A 25584-nucleotide genomic window follows, 5' to 3' on the forward strand; every position below is an offset into this window, starting at 1 on the left:
GGGATACCTGTAGTTCTGGTAACAGAGCCAGCAGGCACCACGAAGGACGGAGAATGAAGTGCAACTCGTGAAAGGTGATAAGTCAATAGGAAAAGCTGGAGTAACTTCCCAGTAAAACCACAGGTTTGCTTTATTACATAGTGTTCACTGCATATGTTCTGTGCCATTTCAAATCATAACACCAAGGTCTGCAAAGGAGCACTTCTTGGGAGCTGTAATGGGTAAAATTCCCAGACAGCCTTCACCATTTTAAAACGGTTTTCTCATAAACAAAATTTTACAAAACACAGTCACTCACAAGGAGATGGACGCCAAAAAATTCACCCACCAACCTTAACAGCCCTGGAAGAAGAGGCGTATGCTTTTAGCACCTGGTCTTGTAATCATGAAGGGGACTTTCCTGGGCAGTTTCACTAATTTCCCTTAGGAAAGCATATGCTGCACACAGCAGTCTCTGAGCTTAACCCTATTTGATACCACAGGATCAAATAAGGTCTTTTACTTATATATTAACAACTTGTTGTAAAACCTGAGATATCCCTGATCACTTCCCTTATAATAGATGAGTGGTGTTGGGCAACAGGTAGCAGTGTGTCTCCACATTGTGTATTGCATTTGCAAATAATACACCAAATTAACCCACCTTGCCACAAACAAGGCCCATCACTGAATGTGCTGGACTATGCCCAGGACTTCATGCTGCATAACACTGCACTGCAAGTCAAAAACCAACTCACTAATTCTGCTCCAAAAGATTTTAATTGGAAATTTCAACTGTACAACTTAGGAAGGAGGCTAGTTGTGAGGAAGAGCTAGAAGAAGCTGCAACAGTGTTTTCTGTGGAGAATCATTGCCTCTGTACATTTTACTTGTTATATTATTGGCTCTAGTGGTGTAAATCTGGACCAAAATCAGTGATGTGGCACTGCACTCACAAGAGCATCACTGATGCTTGCCATCACTGTCCATGCTCGCCCTCAGTTCTCTGTTAACTTCTCCCTTCAGGCAGTTGTAGAGAGTGATACAATCCCCTCTGATCCTCCTTTTGTATAGGCTAAACACTCCATCTCCCTCAGCTGCTCCTGAGTTGTGTTCCAGAGCCTTTACCAGCTCCACTGCCCTTCTCTGGACATGCTCCAGCAACTCAATGTCCTTCTTGTAGTGAGGGGCCCAGAACTGGACGCAGGATTTGAGGTGTGGCTTCACCAGTGCTGAGTATGAGGGGACAATCCCTGCCCTGGTCCTGCTGGACACACTATGGCTGATCCAGGCCAGGATGCCATTGGCCTTCTTGGCCCCCTGGGCACACTCTGGTTCACGTTCAGCTGCTGCTGACCAGCACCCCCAGGTCATTTTCTGCTGGGCCACTTTGCAGCCACTCTTCCCTAAGCCTGTGTCGCTGCCCGGGGCTGTTGTGGCCAAAATACAGGATCCGGCATTGGCCTTATTGAGCCTCAGCCCATCAAGCCAGCCTGTCCACATAAATTCAACAGAATTCAACAGCTAGCTCAGAGATCTCAGGGCAGCAAAGTTGAACCCAAGTCTTCTCCAAGTTTTAAAAATATGACCAGTTATCCATTAAAGAGACTGTAACTCTGAGTCACTGAATAAAAACAAAAAAAAAAAATCTAAAGACAGAAAAAAATTCTATCTCACTGCATACACATAAGGTTTTCTTTTTTCTATCAGCTTCATATCAGTGGAGAGCAGTTGTCTGCAAGGCTTGGGTTAGGTTGCTTTTGCTGGGAGGTGACATTAAGATGTTCAGTTATCATAAAGAAACAGCTGGTTTTTGGAGGGGATTTGGACAAGTTATTATGAACAGTAATCTCTGTACGTGTATGTAGACCAAAGCAGGGAAAAAAGCTTTATCACATAGTTATGTGGCCATGGAACTGCTTCTGCATGCCTGCAGTCTCCTGATAAAGGCTTTTCCTTTATCAATTGCTGCTAAATTGCACTGGGGGTGAAACACTTGCTCATCAGAAATTTCCCCAAAAGCAATTGCATAGGTACCCGAAGCACAAGAGTGGTGGAGGAAGGAGAGAAATGCCCTCAGGGCTGCTGCCCTGAGCCTGCTGTTCTGTGGTGCCCTCCCTGCCACAGACAGCCCTGGCAGTGCTGTGCTGTGCTCTGCTCTGTGTGTGTGCTGGGTGTCCAAGGCAGGTCCCTCTCAGGCAGGACTCCAGCTCGCTGCTCCCAGGCTGCTCATGGAGTGCCTGCATTTCTGCAGGGAGCCCCAGGCTTGGGCTGCTCCTGCCCAGCAGCTGATGCTGCAGCAGCAGGCTTCTGCTCTGCTGGCAGACTGCATTGGAGTGGTCAGGTTTTTTGGGAAAGTCTTTGTATCCCTGTTAAAAGGTATCCCCCTTGCATGCCTGGTAGAATAACACAGGCAGCAAAATGCCACCTGTGAGCTTGCAGTGCCTTCTTGTTAATGCTCCCTCCCCACCAGAACAAAGGTTTAGGAAATAGATGAAGTTTGGCGTGTTTAGCATAAACCAGGCCTGGCACTGCTGTCTCTGGCATTCAGTACTGGATTGTGTAAGGAGGGATGCTGTAAAGAAAATAGCACTGAGTATTTCAGAAGTAATTTCCATACCACGAAGCCTATAATATACAAGAGAAAGCAGACCAGAAGGAGAGAGAAAATGAGGCAGGGATGTAAAAGAAAAGCATAGAGACCAGATGACAAAAAGGGAAACATGGTGAGTTAGTCTCTTTCTTAAAGCATGCATGTAGTTACATTGAAAATCACAGGATAGAAAATCAGGAATTTGACAGAGCTCTGGGAAGGAAGGAAGGAAGGAAGGAAGGAAGGAAGGAAGGAAGGAAGGAAGGAAGGAAGGAAGGAAGGAAGGAAGGAAGGAAGGAAGGAAGGAAGGAAGGAAGGAAGGAAGGAAGGAAGGAAGGAAGGAAGGAAGGAAGGAAGGAAGGAAGGAAGGAAGGAAGGAAGGAAGGAAGGAAGGAAGGAAGGAAGGAAGGAAGGAAGGAAGGAAGGAAGGAAGGAAGGAAGGAAGGAAGGAATGTTTTAGACAGGTTTGCTGCACTCAGGTGAACAAAGATCTCTCAAGTTTAAAGCTGCTCTTTTACTTGCTGGAGTGATGCTGTCTCCATGTGCAGCTGGCCTGGCAAACAGAGAGGTGCAGGGACATGTTTCCTTCCCACAGTCATTCCCCTTAAAATTCCATTTGTCACTGTGCTCCATCACTCCCACAGGAAACACAAAGCCTAAGGCTGTCTCAGCAAACAAAGGGATTATATAAAGTAAGAGGGAAAGCAAATAGGTATAAAATGGCCCAAACTGCTCTGAATTAGTTAAACCAACAAACATGGTCTTGGCCTTGGATCAGTCGAGTTTGATGGGAACAAACCCCAGCATCCCTGGGGTGCCACTTTCTATTTGGTTTAGGAGCAGGCTTAACATTGCCAGAATAGGCCAATTCTATGATAAAATTAGTATCCAGAAGTGTATTTCACTGCTTTAGGGAACTATGTACAAACTGGTTTACTGTTGCTATATGCTCCTGGTTGCCTGTGATGCTGCACTTGAGCTTTGGTGGGGATGTCCTGGAACTCAGAAGAAAATTGGGGGAAAACACGGCAAGTGGGGAAAAAGTTTGCATTCGAGGAGTTGGGGAGCAGACACAAAATTTAACCACCTGTTCACTTGGTACCAGTAGATGTTAAAAGATTTTCCATCAGGCAAAGCACAGCATTTTCCACAGGCTCAAGTCCAGTTGTTGCATTGTTGTTTACTGCTGAGGCAGGCTTGGTGGTTCTCATGACAAGGCAGATGAGGGCTTACAGCATTTGAGTGAATACCAGGGGACCAAAGATCTCTGGTGCCTGCCCAGACGTCACTGATGGAACCTCAAACTGAGCTTCAAAACACTGGGAAGCAAAAGCAGTGCTGTCTTCTGCTCAGTGTCCCTACTGTGGGAACCCTACTGTGGTGACCCAAAATGTTAAGGCTGATGTCATCCGGTGCTTCTGTGGGCCACACACATCTTCAAGCATGCCACCAAAGCCTAAGTTTTCCAGAGTGTTTAAGAAAGCCAGTTTTGAATCAGAAAATGGCTGTCCAGGTTGGGAAGTACCTAACAGAGATGAGGCTGGAATCTCCTCCTGCAGCAGCTCCAAGCAGCAACACTGCTTTGTTTTTCCTGGGGCTGCACACGTCCAAGAGTCCACGTCCTCAGCTCCCCACAGCCAGGATCAGAGCTGCCCTACGTGTTATCTCAATTTCCTTCCCAGAGGCTGGGGACTTCCAGGTCCCCTGGAACAGCAGAACTCAATGGTATATACCCAGGATAGGGGTGGCATATGTCCTCAGAGAGGACAGTGGGGCTGACAACTCTGTCCTGCCTCTCACTTGCCTCATCTTCCCCTCAGATCACCCCATTTGCATGCTGCTCCTTTTCAAAAATGAGTCCCTGCTCCTTCTATCTCCACTTTTGGACTTCAATCTTCCTTCCCCTGCTGTGGAGGACAGATAATGCTGTCTGCTTTCCCTCCTTTTCCCTTTCCTTCCCCCAGCCAGAATTCACCAGATGGATTCATTTATTTCTCTTTCAGAAGCTGTCTGTGATGAACATCTCTGCCAAGGGGCTCATCCAGGCTGCCAGGGATTGGTAGGGAGCCAGATGCTTCGACCACAGCCTTTCCCTGTCAGCCATGAGCCTGTATGAGCTCACATTGAAGTTGTTTAAAGTTTTAACAGCACCTCTGTGTGAGCTAATCTTAAAAACAGATTAACCCTTAAGAAGGGCTGGGTCAATTTTTTCCCAAGATATGAAGGCCATGTAAAGCCCTTGCAGAGGTTCCATCGCTCCCCATGGCCCCTCATGGACACTGTCCTAGGGCCCACAGGCAGGGCAGGAGAGGAAATTCAGTGTTTTCCCTCAACCCCAGCATGTCCCCTGCAGGCAACCAGGGATGTATCCACAAGGTCAACCTTCAGTGTGGGCTGAAGTCAGGTGTCCTAAACCTGAGACTCCATCAAATACCACTGTCCTTAGCAAAGAGCCAAAATTCAGCTCAGTGAACCAGCCTGGGATGGTTTTAGATGCATCACTAAACCAGTGGCAATCACTAAAACCAGTATGAAGTGACAGAAATGCAAGCCACATGGGAGGGTATATTTACCTGGAATGGAAGAACCAGCACCAGTGTGTTGTTGCAACATGAGGCACGCACATCCCTGCGGAGGTTGGTGCAGTTGCTGTATCAGAGGTGACAGCTACTCTGGCCAGAGTAAGAGAGAGAAGGCGGAGAAAGAATAAAAGTAACATTTTCCCCCCTCCAGAACTTATTTTACATCATCCCCCGTGACAAGGAGCAGCATTTCACCACAGCAAAAGCAAGTCAGCTCTGTGACTCAGAGTGCTCTCAGAAACTCAGCTGTGGTGTCATCTCACAGAGCCTGTGACAGTTCACAGGACTGTTGCTGTATCAGGGGTACCCAAGCACACCAGGCCTCTGCAAGTGGGTTCAATCCCTGTTTGGGCCATTCCCTTAAGGGTTAGACTCAATGATCCTTGTGGGGGCCTTTCAGCTCAGAGTACTCTGTGTAATTCTGCGTAATGTTTCTGCACTCTGAAGCTTTGCAGAGGTTGCAAAGCAATGTCAGGAAACCTCGAAAGGAACAAAAATGACCTGGTGTCTGCTATAAATCAAGGATACCACCACTGCCCAGCTTGCAGCTAAACTGATTATAAAGGGAAGCATATGCCCAACAAATGTGTGGCTCCTGTGCAACAAATTTTCCCCATCTTAACAAGGAAATCAGTTCCCTAATTTGAGTCCAGGTCTGCTTTTCGTCTGTGCTGCGCAAATACACCCCAAAGACAAGTTGTGTTTTGAACAAGTTTGGAAGCACAAGCTGTCCACAGCCACAGAAGAGGAGGAATGTGCAGAGAGGCTGAGTTTCCCCTCTCCTACAGCAGCTGAGCATAGCATAGGGAACATTCTCTTATTCAAGGGTTTCAATTCTGCCAAGTCAGGCAGCATTCCCAGCCCTGGACTTCATTTGAGGTTTGTAGGCATTACCTCTTCACAGACTTCAACAAACCTTAGCAGAGCCTGCTGGACTGACCTGGACGAGTGTATTTGTGCCAGGAAATCATCTCATCCACCTGCCCACGGCATTCTGCTCCTCCAGAGCAAGCCTGTGAGATAAGGCAGCTGAGACAAGGGAAGCTGCTCCCACAGAGTGGTAGGCCAGTTTTTTGGCCTCTGGGAAGTTAGCACAAAGATGCAGAAGGGACAGACTCAGAACAAAGAAATGTTTGCTCCTTCCCATGCTGCCTGTTGGGAAGGGAGATCTCTCCTGCAGAGCCTGGGGACTAGAAAGAAGTGAAGGATGGACATGGCTCAAAATAGCCCTGACTGAGACAAGCCTGAGAAAGGCAAAGAAAAACACAGAAAAGCATGGACCACTCCAGCAAGGAGTTGGTCCCATGGAGCAGAACTCCCCTACCACACATATGGGATCCACCCAGATCCATTTCTTCCCCATAAACGCTTCCCTCCTTATGTATTTTCCCTTCAGTTACTGATTTGATCTTCAGTCCATTTTACAGCTGTTGTTGAGAAACTACAGCTCACCAGAAGCTTGTACTAGCCAGATTCCTCACTTTCATTTGGTTTCCTTCTTCTCAGACACCTCTTGCTTTGTGAAGTGCAGTGTGTGTGAGGAGTAATATGCCTCTGTGTGGAAATGTCAAATGTATTACATTTTAGTCTGGGCTCTAGGAATAATGCATTTATTTCTAAATAAAAAAACAAAATTGATTTATTGCCTTCTTGTCAACCAAACATGGGACGAGGCTGTCAAAGGAAACACATGCCAGTAAGAAAAAATTGACAGGTAATTTCTGTTACATAAAGAGAGAAATATCCAAGTTAGCCCATTTGACAGCACACATCACTGCATTACAACTGATGGTCATCAAAAAAGACAACCTTGGAAGAAACTCCCTCTGTGAGCTGGCAGACTGGAAGAGCAGAAAGGGTGCTGGTTTTGTACTGGAGAGTCTTTGGGATATTTACACAACAGAACCTTTAAAACTGAGTTTTATTGCACAAACAACAGGGAGCAAAATCCCACACCTGTGTTTCAGGGAAGCTGGACCATGAATGAGTTGGGTCACAGACCCACAGGGCAGGGTGGTGTGGAGTGACCAGGACCTCACACTCATGTTGGAGCCAATGGAGCAAACTCAAAGGGGATGCTGAGCTACAAAGGATCCTGATAGTGCTTGGTGCCATTTGGGAGCAACCCTGGTGCAGCCAAAGGATGTTCACTCACCACCCCAAAAAACACCTCTGCTGTGCCTCAGTGGTTGTTGTTTACCAGAAGGCATCAGCAGGAAAGCGTTTGACTCTAAGTATCTGTAGCTAACTGCAGAAGCAATCGCTTCCAGGCTGGCTGCACAAACCTGGCCCTGCTTGGAGGAAAGAAGAAAGAGGCATCACTGGCTGCTTTCAGTGACCCAGTGAGGAAAAAGCTGCTCATAAAAAAAGTCTCAATGGTGCCATGCACCACCAACATGGCAGGGCACTGCAGTCCCCCTCACAAAGCAGGGACTGGGGCCTACAACATCTACAGCAGGAGACAGGCAGAGAATTTGCAAAAACATTTTTTTTGTCTCCATGACATAGAGTTGACAGATGCTGCCTTCACTGTTGTCAAATTGACTTTTACATGACTCCTAATCTTGCTGTTTTACAAAGCAGTGGAAGAGGCAGTGAGGGATAAAGACAGAGGCTCTTGGAGGGGCTCCTGCTCAGGGCAGGTTTCCCTGCTCAGCAGCACAGCCATCACAAATCACGCTCCTGCCACCACACACTCCAACACTTCCCTTCCCACTGCGCGTACTTCAGCACGCTGCTTTGTAAAGCAAGCACATCTCTTCCAAGGTCATTTATGCAAGGGGTGTTAAGAGATAAAAAGAGCACCTTGTTGTGTTTGCATGGTACTAACAAATACCAGATATTTCCTACATGAACTGATGGGCCTAGCTGTTACAGATGCTTAACAGCTCACAGATAAAGCTTTCTAAGAGGACAGGGTTTGTTTTTTAATCCAGAAGGCAAAACAAAAGTCAAAGTAGAACTCCTAGAGATTAATAAACATCCAAATCCCCAAGAATAAGCACTATAAGTTCTTCTTACTAGTCTTTAAACAGATTAACAGCTTCACTGTTTATCATTATACTCCAGCTAGAATTTTGAGGTAGGTGTGAAGTTATCTACCTTAAGAGAGTTGATGGTAGTGCAGGAAACCTGGATCCAGGATCTGAAACCTGAATCCAGGATCTAAAACCTGCAGAGCACAGATGCAGAAAAATACTGCAAAGCAAGTAACTGCAATGCAGGAATAAGTTTTCTCAGCAAATCAATCCCAAAAGAGATGGTGATGGGGAATGAGATTTTCAGTCCACTGATACCATGAAGATGAGGGTGCAAAAACGTACTAACAGCGATACAAGAAGCACCATAAAAGCCAAGCAAAACATCTCAGTAAATTTAAACAGTGAGCACTGTTGCTATACCAAATGGCTATTAAATTATTGCAAAGGATAAATCCTGAAAGTCATCAGCCAAGATGATCACACAGCTTCCTAGCTGTGTATCAGAAGGTACCTGCACAAATGGGAACACACCAGGGGTATGAGAACACAAGGGGTATGACAACTTCCAAAGGGCATTGTGGCAGAGAGAGCTTTTGCTTTCTCACATCTATCAGATCAAAACACAACATATCAGCAATGACAGCCTTCTGGGACTCTTCAAATGGGACATCCAAGCAAAAGGGTCTGCTGAGTAAAGAAAAAAAGGGTGAGGGGAAAGGGGTGTTAAGCAACCAATCACTTGAATGAATTGGGTTTGTAAGACAGAGATGCAGGAACAAATTGCAGCTGTTGAGAGAAGCAGTAGGTTTTTTCAGCAGGTCTCTTTTAAGGAGAAAAGGCCCATCCAGAAATTCTTGCCAATCTGTAAATTATAAAAATTGAAGCTCAGAGGGCAGCACGCTGGTTAACTAGAAATGTTGAATTGCCCTGAATTGTATATAAAAGAACAGTAAGACTAAGACCCACTTTTCCTCATTACTACCATCATCTTCTCCACTGTAATCTTGCCAAAAGAAGCCCACTTAGTCCCTGGGCAGGAATGATTTCTGCAGTAGAGTTGGTGCCATTTTCCTTTCAACAAATATTGGGGAATGGCATGATTTCTCCTGGTTCTGGAGCGAATGAGTACCGTCTTCATGCTCCACAGAGATGCTGTTGTCTGCTGCCCTCTAGCTTTACCTGCAGCTTTCGATGCAAGCAAACAGAAGCAGCAAATCCTTTAGTCCCAATCCAGTCAGTGGGAGCTTTCCAATTCAAGATCATAATTAGATTAAAAGCCATTGTAAGATGGGATCTTCCTTCCTTCCTTCCTTCCTTCCTTCCTTCCTTCCTTCCTTCCTTCCTTCCTTCCTTCCTTCCTTCCTTCCTTCCTTCCTTCCTTCCTTCCTTCCTTCCTTCCTTCCTTCCTTCCTTCCTTCCTTCCTTCCTTCCTTCCTTCCTTCCTTCCTTCCTTCCTTCCTTCTTTCCTTCCTTCCTTCCTTCCTTCCTTCCTTCCTTCCTTCCGCCACTTCCGCCACTTCCGCCACTTCCGCCACTTCCGCCACTTCCGCCACTTCCTTCCGCCACTTCCTTCCACCACTTCCTTCCTTCCGCCACTTCCTTCCGCCACTTCCTTCTGCCACTTCCTTCCTTCCGCCACTTCCTTCCACCACTTCCTTCCGCCACTTCCTTCCACCACTTCCTTCCGCCACTTCTCTTTCCATCTTTCCATCTCTCTTTCCATCTTTCTCCTTTATTCCCTTTCTTCTATGTCTTTTCTTTCTTTGATTTCCACTGACTGCAGGCTTACTGACCCTCAAACAGCCCGCCTCCATGCCCAGCTCTAAACAGAAACCCTAGAGCACACAAGTCAAGTACTGTGTCTGAATCAGCAAGCTACTTGTGAAAAAAGAAGTTTCTATAACACAGGGAGGGGGGGAAAAACTTCTTCAAGGTGTAACAGAGCAGAGAGACTTCTGGCAAATCTTGGTTTGGTTTGGGGATACCAGGAGAAAAATGTACTGAAAGGTGTTACCCTTTTGCTTGATACAGTCTATTTTAACACAGAATTCAGCAAAGGTCTGGTCAGGAATTCCTGACCTAAATCTTCAGGAATTCTTTTATTAATTTTCAGTCCTTCTATTCCTTAATCTTTTTTGTCTAGATGGTCTAAGATTTCTGAAACTCTTCAAGATGGGATCTTTTTTGTCACTGACTCTGAATAATTATTGGGGGTTTTATACATGACAGCAGTTTATGGATATACCTCCAAAATGTATCCACAGAGAAGATTTTACATGCCCTGATATATAGAAAAAAATGGTGGGGACATTAAACACCACCTCAGAGGCTCTGAAAAAGCGCAGAGGTCACAAGCAGATGCCTTGGTTTATACAGATGCCCAGCAGAGCTTTTTAATGAAGGCTGGTCCCTCTAGACACCTCTGATGAAAGCTGAATAACCTGTCAGAGCACAGCCCCCAGGTCCCTCACAGCACAAAAAGTAGCAGAGGCTTTTCTCTTTGCTCCACCTGCACCATTTTGCAGCTGAGCCCCCTGTTGCAGTAAATAACTTTCTGGGATCCCATTCAAGCAAGAGCGGGACTTGATCCTGGTGGAATATTCCAACTCAGAATATTCTGAGAGTCTTCTTCTGTGGTTCTGTTGGAGAGTGCCCAAAAGAGAGCTACGAATACAGGCCTTGAGGGGAAGCCGTGTGAGGAGCGGCTCAGGGCACCTGGGCTGTCCAGCCTGGAGGAGACTGAGGGGAGCCCTCATGGCAGGCACAGCTTCCTCGGGAGGGCAAGAGGGGGAGCAGGCACTGATCCCTTCTCTGGGGTGACCGGTGACAGAACCCCAGGGAATGGCCCGAAGCTGTGTCAGGGGAGGTTTAGGTTGGATATCAGGAAAAGGTTCTTCACCCACACGGTGGTTGGGCACTGGAACCCGAGAGAGCTCGAGAAGCGTTTGGACAGTGCTCTCGGGCGCATGGTGTCACTCTTGGGGGTGGTGCTGTGCCGAGCCAGAAGCTGACTGGTTGATCCTTGCGGGCCGCTTCCAGCGCGGCGCACTCCGCGTGCCCTTCTCCCTGTGTCCCCGTGTCCCCGTTAACTTCCCGCTACGGAGCGCGGATCCCTCTGGGAGCCACCGCCCCGCCCCTCCGAGCCCCGCCCTCCCCGCCGTTCGCGCTTCCCATTGGTTGGGGTGCCCGCCCGTCAGCGGCCGTTGCCGTGCGAACGGCCCCGCCCCGGGGGCGGCCATGGGGGCGGTACCGCCCTTGGGGAGGTGCGGGCCGGCGGCGGGGGGGCTCCGGTACCGGCACCCGCACCCATACCCATACCCATGCACGGCGCGGAGGAGACGGCGGCCGGGCCGCGGGTGAAAGCCGCGAGCACGCAGACCGACAGCATGGCCGGTGAGCCGGGCTGCGGGGGTGGGAAGGAGGGCGGGCCTGGCCCTGGCCCGCCGTGACGGAACCGTGGCCCCGCGGCGCTGACGGCGGGCCGGGTCGGGCCGGGCCGGGCCGGGCCGGGCCGGGCCGGGCCGGGTGGGTGGGTGGTTGGGTTTATGTGAGGGAGGTGTGCGCTGACCGGCCCCTCGCGGGTCTCGCCTCACCCACCGGGTCCTTCCAGGGACCGCCTGGTCTGTCCTCTGTTCAGGGGACACTTTCAGCCTCATACCGGGGCTGTTCGGAGAGCAGGGGGACTGCACTGTCCCTCTCTGCCGGTGATGCTTCACAGAGTGCTCCTGACCGCCACAGACAGTGCAGTAATGTGTATATATACATAAATATACATATATCTACATATGTGTATATATATGCATATATGTACGTGTGTGTATATATAAAGTATCTGTGTACTTATATGTACCTATACTTTCATAAGTAAATATGCGTATAAGTATAGATAGCATATCTCCAGTACATAAGAATACAGATACTTTATATATATATATATATTTATATGCACTTGATACTATATATTTATAGTGTGTGTGTGTACATTTATGCTACATATACAGTGTGTGTATGTATACATAAAGGATATATATACTTATTTGTGTAGTATCTTTAGCATATATCTATAAATTAAATAAATAAATAAATAAATATATACATATACATATATATATATATTCTCCATCCTCCCCCAGTCCTTCTTGACAACACCCTTCTCCACGAGGGCCTTTTGATAACATAGGTTTGTATTTTGCTCCCCCTTTCTATCCCATTACAGCAATTTCTTGCCCTATACCAGGTATATTTAATGTGCATACAATGCAATGTGCAGGAAAATGCTCACCTGCAGGGTTTTCTAAGTAACTGCACAGCAGGCCTATGGTATGGGTTTGGTAGAGAGCAACTTTCTCACAGGGCTGGGGGTGCCCAGGAGAAACAGATGCTGGTAGATTGCACAGACCCCACTGCTGTGTCCCAAGGGAGTGGTGTGTGCATACAGATGTGATGTATATGTGGTTCTCAGCACCATGGCAGGGCAGCCAGCTCTCCTGGGTGGACATATGACTTTTGTTTCATCCCAGTTTCGTGGAAAGCCTGCTTCCAAGCAAGCAAAATTTATTAAATCTGAAAATGGGTTTTAGTTTCCTTTTCCCAGGCAGCAGAATGATGTCAGTGGAAGCTTCCTCCTTGGTGTCAAGCACTTGTTAGAAGCTTTCAGGCTTTGGGCTAGGAACTCCTGCATTGTTGGCAGGACACAATCCTGGATCCGAGCCATGTCCGGGTAGGCTGTGCCCTGCTCCTGTTGGCTTCCAGGTGCAGCAGGGTTTATGGCACCAGCCTCCACACACACACACATACACACACACACACTTTCCCTGGAGCATGCCTCGCCTCACTGAAGCAAGATCCATAACTAGGAGGAATAAAATCATACCTTTGTGTGAGGTGGGCCTGATGCACCTGGAGAGATCACTCCTCTTATGTGTCTTTGCTCTGTGTAGCAGAGAGCCTGATTCCTTTATTTCCCCAGTCTTCTGCAGTTGCTTTTAATTCTGTAAGGCATCTTCTGCCTATTTTCCAGTCCATTTTAACCAGCCTTCTCTTCATCCTGTTGAACCTAAGGGAATGTTTAACTGCCTGAGGTAAGATGCAAACACTCAAATATGATAACTGTAACTAAAGATCTTTCCTTCTTCAGAATATTTTCCTGCTTCTCAATATAAATTCATGTCAGGATGTTCTTCAGTTTGTTTCCCATGCATTTGAGAGGTCACATTTGGGTTAGGTGCAAGAAAACAAAGAGTAATTAAAACTATTTCGTGGTGCATGCAGTTTTAGTCTACTCTGTGTGCCACATTGTGGGCCATTGTAGAAAACACAAAGGTGTGTGTGTTTGCATTGGTATAAATTGCACTGTTGGTTTTACCTTGCCTCTTGGGAACTGTGCATGTGTGTGCCATGACAGGAGTAAACAGGGGCTGTAATGAGAATGAACTCAAGTGCCCATTTAACAAAACAGATTCTGCTTCTTTCGGTGTGGCCTGTAGACTTTCTTTTTACTGTTTGCTTTTAGTACAGGTGACAGCAGGTCTTGGTGTGTGCCTCTTGCCATTTCTAGCACACGTATCTGACTGTGCTAACAGGTGCCCCTTGCAGTGCTGGTGCCAAGTGGGGTAGCAGAGCTGGGCAGCCTCAGGAACAGCGGATAATGTGGCATCAGATAGTGCTGCTGACAGGCCCATATTTGCTTTCCAAACCACTCTTATGTGTGAAAAAAGCTGCTAAAATACCATCTGAAAATGGTGTTTCAGTCATGGATTGCATATGTTTATCTGTTGTTCTAATTGTTTGGGTTCACAGACGTGTCATTAAACTAACCTCTCCCTCAGCTAGGCAATCTTAGTATCTGATTATATCTCTTCCAAGCTGCTAGACCTACTTAACAAATGTTTTTCTCTGTTCTGTTCCATTCTTGCCACTGCCATTACCTCCTTTGCAAACACTGTAACATGTGTGGGAAAAGATAGAAATACTACTATTGTCAGACAGCACATGTGAGACCTGCAGAGGAATATGTGTTCATTACAGCTCTCTGTAAGCACCCCTGAAATGGGGACTGGAGATATTTCCAAGACTATAAACTTCTTGCCAAGTGTGAGGCAAGATAGCTTTACATCTGGAACGGTGCAAGCTTTACTGAGCAGCACAGTCAGGGCTTCCTCCTTTTTCCTTTGTGGGGCACTCAGTAGTGCTGAGTTGTGCTGGCCCTCACAGGACAACTTCCAGATTTGGACTAGAAGCACAGCACAAGGTGGTGCTCTGAGAAGGGATTTTTGCATTTGGATATTTTGTCAGAAGTGACAGCCTGAGCAAAAGGTTTAAATTTTTGTAAAAAAGCTAGCCAAAATCTAAGCAGACTGTGAGAATCCAGAAGCAGGATCTCCAGAACTGATGTAACTGGAAGGTTTCACAATAGCTCATCCTTTCTTGCTGCAGGCATCAGTGTAAGATCATGATGTGTGTGCCTGGATATTTTTGCCCTCTTCTGTGGTGAGCCTGAAGCTGAATTAGAACCTGTCTCAGATTTCTCTAAGCATCTGTGAGTCATTTGAGCACATTAAGTTTTGTGGGGTCTGATGGTCTGATCTGTGATTTCTGCTCTACCCCTCTGAGTCCAACAAACTCACTGAAGCTCAGTGGAAATTTCACCAGCTCTTCTTGTTGTGCAAATCTGATCTCTGCATCTAGATGTGAGCATCATGAGTTGGCAATAACTGCCCTGAAAGGGATGGTGTGGATGTAGCTGCTGCAAGAGCAGAACCAGCTTCTGTAGCAGCTGTGGTATTAAAGACTTGAAAAATAATGTTCAGCAATATGGAGTTTCTTTATAAAAATTCTCTAATAAATATTTCTCTTTTTTTTTTCAAAACAGGTCAAATGCCAAGACTTTCTAAGGTCAATCTTTTTACTTTATTAAGTCTCTGGATGGAGCTCTTTCCCTCACATGAGCAGCAGAAAAAATCCCAGGTAAAATGTCTGTGCTTATTGTTAATTGGTCTTTCTGAAGGGCTCCTTCAGTGAATTTAACCCAACTGCTCTTTAGATGACACATAGTCCAGATGAAAAAAAAAACCCAAACAACCAAATGTAGTAAACTTTTTTCAAATATTTCTTAGAAGTAGAAAAAAATCCAGTAGTAGGAGAAAAATAGCAAGATGGCTAAATAGCATGCTCTTTCTGAAAAACTGTGAAAGGCAAGATACTTACCCCAAGAGGTGAGGCAAGTACTAAAAATCAGCCAGTGTTTTAAAGAGCATGACAAAGGAGGTGTGGTATGTACCCTGTGTGGAAAGTCAGTATGGTTGTTGGTGCAGAGAGACTCTTGTAGAGTTACAATGTTCATGCCTGTAGATGAACAGTTCCTTTATACCGTGGAGGTGTACACGAGTACTTGAAATGTTTGCTGGTCAAGAACTTCTGGTAACTACTTTAGTGACAAGGAAAAGAAGCTGCCCTTGAGAGTGGGTCTTCTAAACTGTAACCAGTTACTCTTCAAAGTCAAGAGGCATTTTCAGACTGACCTGGAACAGGATGTCCTGTTGTGATCAGAGTTGTTACTGGGCTTTTAAATGATAACTGCATTGTGCAGAGCATACCCATGTGCTAAGATCCATAGCACATGTATCAGCCAGGGCAAGAAGAGATAGGAGAATAACCTGAGTGGCAATTAGGCCTAATTTTCGGAGCTGGGTATGTCCCAGGCTAGATCTGAAGGAGGAATAGATGAGCAGCAGCTACAGCCGTCAAAAGCAGTTTGAAATTTAGTAATTCAGTTAGAAATGGCACTTGGCTTGTACGTAGGGCTTTAGTGAAGTCTCATTTCTGTAACCACAAAGCAGTTGAATAATTTACAGATCTAAGGCAGCAGTGTTCAGTAGCAGCTGGATTGCTTAAAGAGATCTGTGTCACCAGCTTCATCAAACTAGTTTTTATCCATTTTTTTCACAATACATGGGAATCCAGATGTAGTAGCTCTTGTCTGTGGTGTGCAGACTTCTTCCATGGAAGATTCTTTAGAACCAGGATTCATTACATAAATGAAGAGGTGAAATAAAGCTAGGGAAGCTATTGGCTCCCAGGATAGTCAGGCTTAAGACAGAAATTAAATTCATGAGCATTTCCAGATGCTGGCTGATTCAGAGAAGTTTCCAGCTATAATTGACAGAATTTTCTATGCTACTTCTGGATTTTGTTAAGGGCAAAGAAATGACCAGAAAAAATCAGGAATTTGTGAGAAGTCCTTCTTTGGAGTTTGACAGAGACACGGCACCCTGATATTAACCGGCACATGTGAAAAGAAAACAACAAGAAGAAATGCTTAGGAAAGTGCAGATTGTTTAATGATTGGCTTGTACTGAAGAGCTCTGTGCTCTACTGCTGGTTGGTTACTATTATCCAAGGAAGAGATGTAACATCTTTATGGAATCAGTGTTGAAAAAGAGTAAAATAATAATAATGCCTTTTTCTGTAGGTGAAGAAGAGTGGTCTGGTTGTGGTGAAAAATATGAAGATTATTGGTCTTCATTGCTCCAGTCCAGACTTGCATGCTGGCCAGATTGCACTCATTAAACACGGATCAAGACTTAAAAATTGTGATCTTTATTTTTCCAGAAAACCATGTTCAACTTGTTTAAAAATGATTGTAAATGGTAAGCAATGACTGTAGTAGAGTGGGAGTAAATGTTACACTTGTAATTATAAACTGAAAGCCTGTTTTCTCTTTGGACTGTCCCACTTGTGAATGCCAATCCCTGATTTGTGTAGTGTGCATTGATGTTTTCCATAAGGAAAAAATGAATATACATTTCTTGGAGCTGATGGTCAAGAAACTGGGGTTTGCTGCCAAGACCCTGTTTCCCTGTAATTTGCAACCATTATTACTGATGGTGCTTGTCTCTCGGCTGGGAGGCACTGCTGAGGTTCTGACTGTCCTTTTGCACTCTGCCAGAGCAGCCCTAAGCCTCATGACAAGGCCTAGATGGATGTATTTTCCCTTGCTTTCCCTTTGCTTGTCACTGACCCCAGGGAAGAGTGGGTTTTTATGCAGAAATCACAGGGAGTACTTAATGGTTTCCTTTCCCATGAGATACGAAGACAAACCAGATCATTCACTTCCAGAAATGGGATCTGCCGGTACAGCCCTTCTGCAAATATTGATTTTTAATCTCAGCGGCAATGTGCTGCTGAGTGCTAACTGTCAGTGCTAACTATTTTTGTGTGTTGCTAATTTATCTGTTGTATGTAAGATGCAAAATTAGGCAGTCACAAAGATCTGGGAACTTGGGTAACTCAATTTTTTATCTGTAGTCTGCTTATCAAGTTGGATAACCCTTGATACTTGTATCTACCGCCATTTTTGTTGTCTAGACACCCCTTAGGGAGGACTTGGGGCCTTAAAGAAGCAAAACCAGGGTTAGACAATAGTGTGTTGAATATGAGCTTTATGTTCCACTGTGCTTGCATGGTTCCTTCTGCTGCATTATCTTCTCTTCCAGCTGGGGTCAACAGGATTTCTTACTGGCCTGCAGATCCTGAAATCAGCTTGCAGAGCGAGGTATCCAATCCAATGAGCACTGAGGATGCAAAGCTGGATGCCAAAGCAGTGGAAAGACTGAAGTCAAACAGCCGTGCTCGTGTGTGTGTGTTGCTTCAGCCTTTGGTGTGCTACATGGTACAGTTTATTGAAGAAACTTCCACCAAGTTTGATTTTATTCAGAAAATAGCAAAATCACAGCCTGACTGTAACACTGACTTTTATACTGCGTGTAGGCAAGAGAGAATAAAAGAGTATGAAAGTTTATTTCTAATTTCAAATGAGGAAATGCACAAGCAAATATTGATGACAATGGGACTGGAGAACCTCTGTGAAAACCCATACTTCAGCAACCTTAGACAGAATATGAAAGATCTTGTCTTGGTCTTGGCGTCAGTGGCTGCCAGCGTGCCTGTCTTTGGATGCTTTGGGTTTTACAGGAGCGGATCCCAGCGAACAAATGAGGCAGAGGATCAGTGTTTGCCCCAGGACGTGGCCAGGCACTGCATGATACAGGCCAGGCTGCTTGCCTATCGGACAGGTGAGTCCTTACTGGGGTGAAGGAATGATCAGTAGGGGGCTCAGCAGTAGAGCGAGTTCCTCGTTTCAGTCTTATTCTTCCAAATACTTCCTTGAGCAAGCTGCTCAATGCCATTCCTACACGTGTGAAATGAGTGCAACAATAATAGTAAAGACTCCTCAGGGGCACACAGTATTGTGTGTGAAAGCTTTCCATGAGGAAATCAGTGCAGGTGTTTCACATACAGTGCTGGCAAACCCTGCCCTGCCAATGTGTCCAATGCCCAACGGAAAATAGAACAGAATGACATTTAAATTCTTCAAGCTGCTCTGAGGCTCTTTTTACTGAAGTCTCACAAGATGCTTCTGTTATCAAATAAATGTCAATATTTCAAGCAGATTATGTACACTTCAGAAAAAAGCACTGAAATAATATCCTTCAGAAGGACATTAAGTACCATTATATTAAGTCTCCTAGTCCTAATGTTGTTAGTGGAAGTGCTTATATGTCTGGTGGGGATTTTCTTTGCACAGATGCTGGAGTTTTATGTCCAGGTTTCTGATGTAGAAAGATAGTTATTGATTCTCCCTTGATAGAGATGACTTCTGTTAGCTTCTTTATTCTCTTTGGCTACCAATGCAGGAAAGTGATAAGTTCTTCCAGAGAACAGAAAACTTGGTGGTACTCCATAAAGATGTTTTTGTACTCTAGATATGATAGTTGCTTTTTTTTAAACTATTGTAAGCAAACAAATAGTCCATGTACAAAGCTTAAACCAAAACTAATCCCCCAACACACCCATCGAAACCCAACCTGTTAAGTCAGGTACCCTCAGCAAATTTTGTCTCCAAAAATTGCAGAAATGACATTTTTTAGATGTAATTCAGAAGTTTCATGGAACCAGTTATGAGTTCTTTGAACAGTTTCCATTATACAGAACAAGATGGAATGACCAAGCTTGAGTACTCTTGGGGCAGCAAAATTCAGGTTTAGCTGTAGTATTTAGCCTGGACTCAGGTCTGGGGTTTGAGCCAACTTTTATTGTACTGCATTGAAATTAAAATAAATAGCAGCTCACACACATATTTAGGTGCTTTACACTATTATATAGGTGCATATAAAGGGAGCAAGAACATAGGATGTTTTATGTGCTGGTTTAATCAGTCATTATCATCATCTCTTCATCAGTGTCTAATAAATAGGCAGAATATAGATGAAGACAGCTTTGATAAAGTACCTCTTTGGCAGGAAAGACCCTCTTTGAGTTACTGCATATGGTAGTGATACTAAGGATGATGGAAATGATTAATGGAAACAGTGTGTTCTGCAATATTAATCAATGGAAGCCTGAAATGTTTTTCTCCTTGATATGCTCAAGATTCTCATCAGTAGCTACTGGGGAAGATTTTCAAGCGCCATAAAAACCATCCAAGTCACATAAGGAAAGCTCTGTACCAGTTTTCCTATGGTGGTGATAGACTACACCACCAAAATCCAATTGTTAAAATTTTGTCTCTGAATTTGGTATAAAATAGGCCTAATTTTTATATGACTTCAGATCAAAGAAGCGTAAACTTAAAGAATAGCAGAAATTAAGTCATTAAATTAATGACTTAATAAGAAGGTTTCTATGAGTTAGCTCTCTCACATTTGTGAACCTGCCCATACATATTCTTGGCATGCATTTTCTTATCTATGTGTTGGTTGCTTCATTTCATTTGTGAACAGATGTACACAGCAAAATCTTAGAATGACTGCCTTGCAGTAAGAACATACCCAGCTTTTACAGTAGAATCATATGATTTACAAGCTTTTAATCTTTCTGCATTTCTTTCCTCCTGTTCACAAAGCAACAGTAAATGTTATTCCTTACTCTAGGATGTCATATGTTAATGTATAGGTAACTCAGAAGTGCTTTATTTGTTATTTACTCCTAAAATATTATGTATTTTAGAGGATCATAAAACGGGAGTTGGAGCTATTATTTGGGCAGAGGAAAAATCAGTAAGTATTGGAAAAGTTACTTTTTCTTGAACTTACCAATTCATACACTGGATTTGCCCTTGTTATTTTCCTTTAAGTTTATACACTTCTGTTTTTCATGCACACACATGCAGGTTTAGTAACTAAGTTGATTGATTCATTGTAATGCTTTAAGATGAAGGAGAAGTAGAAATTATTTTAGTAACTACAACAGTTACTAAAATAAATGGGAATCCAGATGTAATAGCTCTGGATTTTTAGTGCACCCGCTTCCCCAGTCATTGTCAGTTATTCCAGGTATCCTGGCTACAAGGTGTTGCCACAGCTGCTGATCAGGCAGTATGTGTCCTGCAGAGCCCCTGCACAGGTGCAATTATAGCCTGATGGTCTCCTGAGGATATTTGTTGCAGTGACATGCTGTATGGGCTTAAGCACATTCCTTTTTAGATCAAAGCTGTATTTTTCTGTGAATATTGTTACAGTGCTTTTTCCCATCCAAACAGAAAGTTTTTGTTCTTTGTATCTCTGCTTATGCATGTTACCAGTCCCAGGAGGCCTCATTCTTCATGCAGCTGCAACATACTCTTAATTTGTTTTTAACACTTCCGTCGTCAGCTGCTTATGGCTATTTTGTTTCTTTTTCTTACTTCAATCACCAGTTGCCTCTTATCAGCCCCCTGGTCACTGAGTCTGTTAAAAGACTGGCAAAACACCATCTCTGGCACATCAGGGATGAACTCCAGCTGTATTTAATCATGTGCATTGTTAAGGAAGGACTAAATCCTTCAGACTTCCTGTCCCTGCTGTCATTATTACTTGCCAAAAGGAAAGCCTCAAAAGCCTGGTGCAGGTAACAGAGGTGTTACACTTCACCTGTGCAGTTCCTACAGGGCTCAGTGGAAAAGCTTCAGACAGGCATGGAGCAGTTGGCAAGAGCTGAGCTGTCTGAGCATGCAAAAGTATGCATTCCACTGTACTTTGACTTAGAACTCAGTTAAAATACCATCCAAATTTGATGCTTTGTTTCCTGTTGCAGAGAGGCTGTGATGGAACAGGAGCAATGTATTTTGTAGGCTGTGGTTACAATGCCTTTCCTGTTGGATCTGAATATGCTGATTTTCCACACATGGATGATAAGCAAAAAGATCGGGAAATCAGAAAGTTCAGATACATTATCCATGCGGAGCAGAACGCCCTGACATTCAGGTAATGGGTTTGTTCTCACCACGGAGAAGAATGAGATGGTTTGGAAACAATTCCACAATAAATGCATGTTGTGGTTTAAGCCCAGTGGGGAAGATACACACCAGGCAGCCTCTTGCTCACTCCCCTGCCCCAGTGGAATGGGAAGAAGAATCAAAAGTAAAACTTGTAGGTTGAGACAAGAACAGTTTAATTGAAGCAAAATTTATTAATAATAGTAGATGATAATAAAAATGAAACCCAAGGTAAAAACAAGTAATGCACAATACAATTGCTCACCAGCCACTGATCAATGCCCTACCCTATCACCAAACTCTGATCAATGTCCCTTCTAGGTAACTCCCCCAGTTGATATACTGGGAGTGACTCTATCATGGAATATCCTTTGGTCCACTTTGGGTCACCGTTCCTGCCTCTTGTGCAGCTCCTCACTGCCAGAATATGAATCAAAGCACTTGATTCAGAGTAAGCATTACTTAGCAACAACTCAAACATCAGTCTGTTTTCAACATTATTCTCTTACTAAATCCAAAGGACAGCACTGCACCAGCTGCTGAGAAGAAATTAATTGTATTCCAGCCCAAACTAGGACAATGTATGATGTCACTGTGATGAATTGTGGATTGCAGTCACAGTCTTTTTTATGCCTGTGTGTAGAATTTGGATGTATATTGGCACAGTCAGCTCCTAGGGTTTCTTGAGATTTCTTATATGAACTTGGGTTTTAAAGGATATTGGCTCCTTCAGTTATCCTTCAGATACAAACCACTGGCTCTGGTTCTTGCTAGACCAAAATGAGGAAGTGTGGCAGTTGGTGAAGCTTCCAACAATAATAGGTGTGGAGACACGGGATGGGTGTTGTTCACAGATAGTGATACCAAGCCAGATTCCATTGTGTACTTGTGCACTTGATTAGAAATAAGTTGCTTCTGAGAGTAAATAACACTTCTTTGCTTGCTTTTTGAGGCATCAAATTTGTAACAATTGAAAACTACCAAGATACAAACTCTGAAATTCTGTTTTCTGATTGCTTGTAGGTGTCGAGAAATAAAGCCAGATGAGAGAAGCATGATATTTGTAACAAAATGTCCATGTGATGAATGTGTCCCTTTAATTAAAGGAGCTGGTATCAAGCAGATCTATGCAGGAGATGATGATGCTGGAAAAAAGAAAGCAGATATATCGTATATGAAGTTTGATGAACTTGAGGGTGTAAGCAAATTTACAGTAAGTGTCTAAATGCACTGTATTCTAAAAACTGGGGCAGCATTGGTGGGAGAGTAGAGTGAGCAGTCATCTGCAGCCAGCACAGAGGAGTCCTGTGCTGTTTAGTCAGGTGAGTGGAATTGAGAGGTTGCTCTGTCACAGTTCTGGGGAGCACTGCTGTGCCATGTGCCAGAGGATGGGCAAGACCCTCTCTTTATCTACATGGAGGATTTCCCTCTAACTCACTGTTGTTGGAGGTGGTCTCTCCACATGGTGAAGTTCTGTCTGAGCCTCCCCTGTCACAGCATGACAGCTGATTTCAGAGGTTGCTGTGTGATTTTGTTGATCCTTCCAGCAGCTCCCAAAAGAGCTGTGGTGGGTTTCAAATGTGGCCAAGTGCACCTGCAGGCAGGGCAGTCTCCATGACAGACTGCAGCACTGTAGGTGTGAGCAGCTTTAACATCTGCATGCTGTAATAGTCATTTGTCCTCAAAGCAAGAGTGTTCAAGAGGGAGTCCTTGATTCCCCACCTCACAGGTCATGCCTTTCAGTGAAGGCCTGTAGTGTACTTTTCCTGTCTCACTTAGCTCCTTATTCTGTCTTCTGGAATAAGTAAACATTTTTTTCTTGTTTTATCAGTGGCAGTTAAGTCCATTGCACACTAATGCACTTGAATTCCATGACCCTACAGCCAGGGAAAGTAAGTATTTTTTTCATTAATTCATTTTATGACTGCAACCAATAAGTGAGATCACATTTTAAACTAACCTGATTCCCTCTGAGATTGTTTTGTCTTAGTCTTGATTTCAGTGAGTTAAATTTTGCTATGAAACATTTTCTGAGGTTTTTGAATAGATGAGCTGTTATAGTAATAACTAACTGTAATAGGTGAACTAACTTGTAACAAAATGCTTGTCATTGACACACATTGCAAAATCTAGCAATGCTACTGTGAAGGTCAGCAACATGCTGTTTGGCATGTAGATAATTTTAGACTGCTTTATCATGTTTTAACTTTTGTTCTAGAAAGACATTTTAGATTGTGTTCTATAAAGAGTATCATTATTTTTCAAGATAAATTGGACTGGACTCCTTAGAGTCACAAAATCCTTGTTGACACACACCCCTGTAGCAAGGGACCTGTCATCTTTTCAAAACAGAGTTTAGATGAGTCTTACTTTGAAGCCTTTTTGTGCTACAAAACAGACCCATCATAGGCATCTGCTGTCAGCTACCAATCATTAAAATGTTACTCATCCAGAGGGGAAAACAAGATGGAAAATGGCAGCTAAATAACTTTTGTGCTTCAGGCTTGAACATGCAGTGTAAAGATGCATTGAGTACTATGTCAGGAGCGTAAGACAGACTGAAGGTAGTTTTTGTGGCACACAAATAGCCGCATACTCTGAGCAAATTCCTATCATGTACTGAGATATATTAGTGGAAAAGGTGTTTTGTTAGCTACTTCCTTGTGGGCTGGGGGAAGGGGGGAGGGAAGGGCTCAGAGTAGTGTTTATGGCATTAGTGATCACTGCAAAACGTTAGGGCTTGTTTGTCCCTCTCTCTCATAATGACCCAGCTGGAGAAAGATTAATCCTGGGGTACTTTGTTAGACAGCTTTTAACAGGGCTCATTTCTCATACAATTTTCTTTCATGTGGTGTGCCTGCATTTTCAATACTGCACTGGTTTAAGTTCCTCTCTTTCCTTGATGTATTCCTGTTAGCTAATGATTATTGCATGTTCCTCTGTAAGGAGAAGAAGACAATCTCCACCCCATTCCCCACCCCCAGTGTTACTCCAGTGTCCCTGTCCATGCTGAGCATTGGCTATACTTGCTGTTGTATTAATGGTCCATGCATGTTTTTTTCTTTAGATGGGGTCCAGAAAACAAAATCGCTGGATGACCAGCAGCACCAAAGCAAGAAACTGTGTCTTGGTCATTACTGAATAATTAAGCACTTCCTGCAGTCTTGCTTCGTACTTTTTATAATACAGCCTGTTTGCACTTTCAAATAAGGAAGAGTTTTATTTATTGTTTGGAAAGTGAATTTTAGAATAAGTTTATTTATGATGTCTTAAATGTTTTACAGCATTACCTGAAGGTTTTTTTAATTTAGAAGCTCCTGGCGAAAAAATGCTGCTTGTATTTTCTGTGAAAGTAACTGGGTGGCTGATCATTTTTAACACATTAAAAAAGAAAACTGAAAGTTCATTGGTGGTAGATCAGAGTAACAATAAAATGGTGTCTTATTTGCTTGTGGTATGGATTGAGGGAATGGATTTATAAGTTCTGGGCTAGAAAATGGCAGAAATAAGCCGTACTTCTTCAAATACAGTCATCAAGGGAATCTTCTAGGAAATGGTAGGTAAATAATCACCAGCAGCTCTCTCTCTTCTTGAAAGTGGCTTTTGCTTCTGAGTCTGCTTCTCAGTATAATGGACACAAAACCATTGGGATAGCAGTCATTGCTAGCTAAATGGTTTGGAGACCAATCTTGTCTCTCATACACACTTCTACCATACAGCAGAGCTGTTTAGTTTTCTGGTACTTGCCTTGCTGCTCCATGTGCTTCCTCACATGTAGTCCATCTGAATTAATGAAGACTAAAATTAGCTTTTCTTTTTCTCAGTTTCTGGAGGCAGGCATAAAAGCATTTTACTGTATGTATCTCACTGGCACCTACATACCTGTGAAGATTGCTAGTGTTGAGGTTTTGTTAATCTTCAGTGACAGGCTCCTAGGACTACAGGAGCTAATAAACCATCAGTGTCCTTTTGTGTCTTAGATAGGATGATCTGTACCAGTGAAATAGCCCAAATCTTTTCAGGTGCTTTTCTCTTGGATGACTGCACTACAAGGGTGACATTGAAACAGCCCCTGGAACTGCAGTCTAGTGTGGCTAGTTTTGAAGGGCCAAGTAATGCATAACCAGAACAAAGAGTTGTACCCAGAATCTTTTGATTCCCATCTGTTTCCTGCTTTGAATCTGACCTCGAACTGTT

General features: G+C 44.1%; 1 protein-coding gene across 2 annotated transcripts; it reads left to right on the forward strand.

The window, feature by feature from the left end:
* Positions 1-11390: 11390 nt before the first annotated feature.
* On the forward strand, positions 11391-24793 carry CDADC1 (cytidine and dCMP deaminase domain containing 1). 2 transcript variants are annotated; one of them, XM_058018866.1, is made up of 9 exons: positions 11391-11528; positions 15007-15101; positions 16606-16783; positions 17630-18208; positions 20142-20191; positions 21207-21376; positions 22411-22600; positions 23219-23279; positions 24455-24793. In XM_058018866.1, the coding sequence occupies exons 1-9, from the start codon at positions 11456-11458 to the stop codon at positions 24526-24528; spliced, it is 1470 nt and encodes a 489-aa protein (XP_057874849.1). In that variant the 5' UTR covers positions 11391-11455; the 3' UTR covers positions 24529-24793. The 2 variants fall into 2 exon arrangements, with proteins under 2 accessions (XP_057874849.1, XP_057874850.1); XM_058018867.1 differs by lacking the exon at positions 11391-11528 and having other exon boundaries at positions 15019-15108; positions 16612-16783.
* The last annotated feature ends 791 nt before the right edge of the window (positions 24794-25584 follow it).

The sequence above is a fragment of the Melospiza georgiana genome, chromosome 2, assembly GCF_028018845.1.
Source record: "Melospiza georgiana isolate bMelGeo1 chromosome 2, bMelGeo1.pri, whole genome shotgun sequence".
Taxonomy (NCBI): Eukaryota; Metazoa; Chordata; class Aves; order Passeriformes; family Passerellidae; genus Melospiza; species Melospiza georgiana.

What these genes read in the sequence shown, in the direction of transcription:
- CDADC1 (XM_058018866.1), top strand. Translation starts at nt 11,456, where the DNA reads ATGCACGGCGCGGAGGAGACGGCGGCCGGGCCGCGGGTGAAAGCCGCG. An exon ending in TTTGGGCAGAGGAAAAATCA is followed by an intron (nt 20,192 to 21,206) that starts GTAAGTATTGGA and finishes TTCCTGTTGCAG; the next exon opens with AGAGGCTGTGATGGAACAGG. An exon ending in TGACCCTACAGCCAGGGAAA is followed by an intron (nt 23,280 to 24,454) that starts GTAAGTATTTTT and finishes TTTTTTCTTTAG; the next exon opens with ATGGGGTCCAGAAAACAAAA.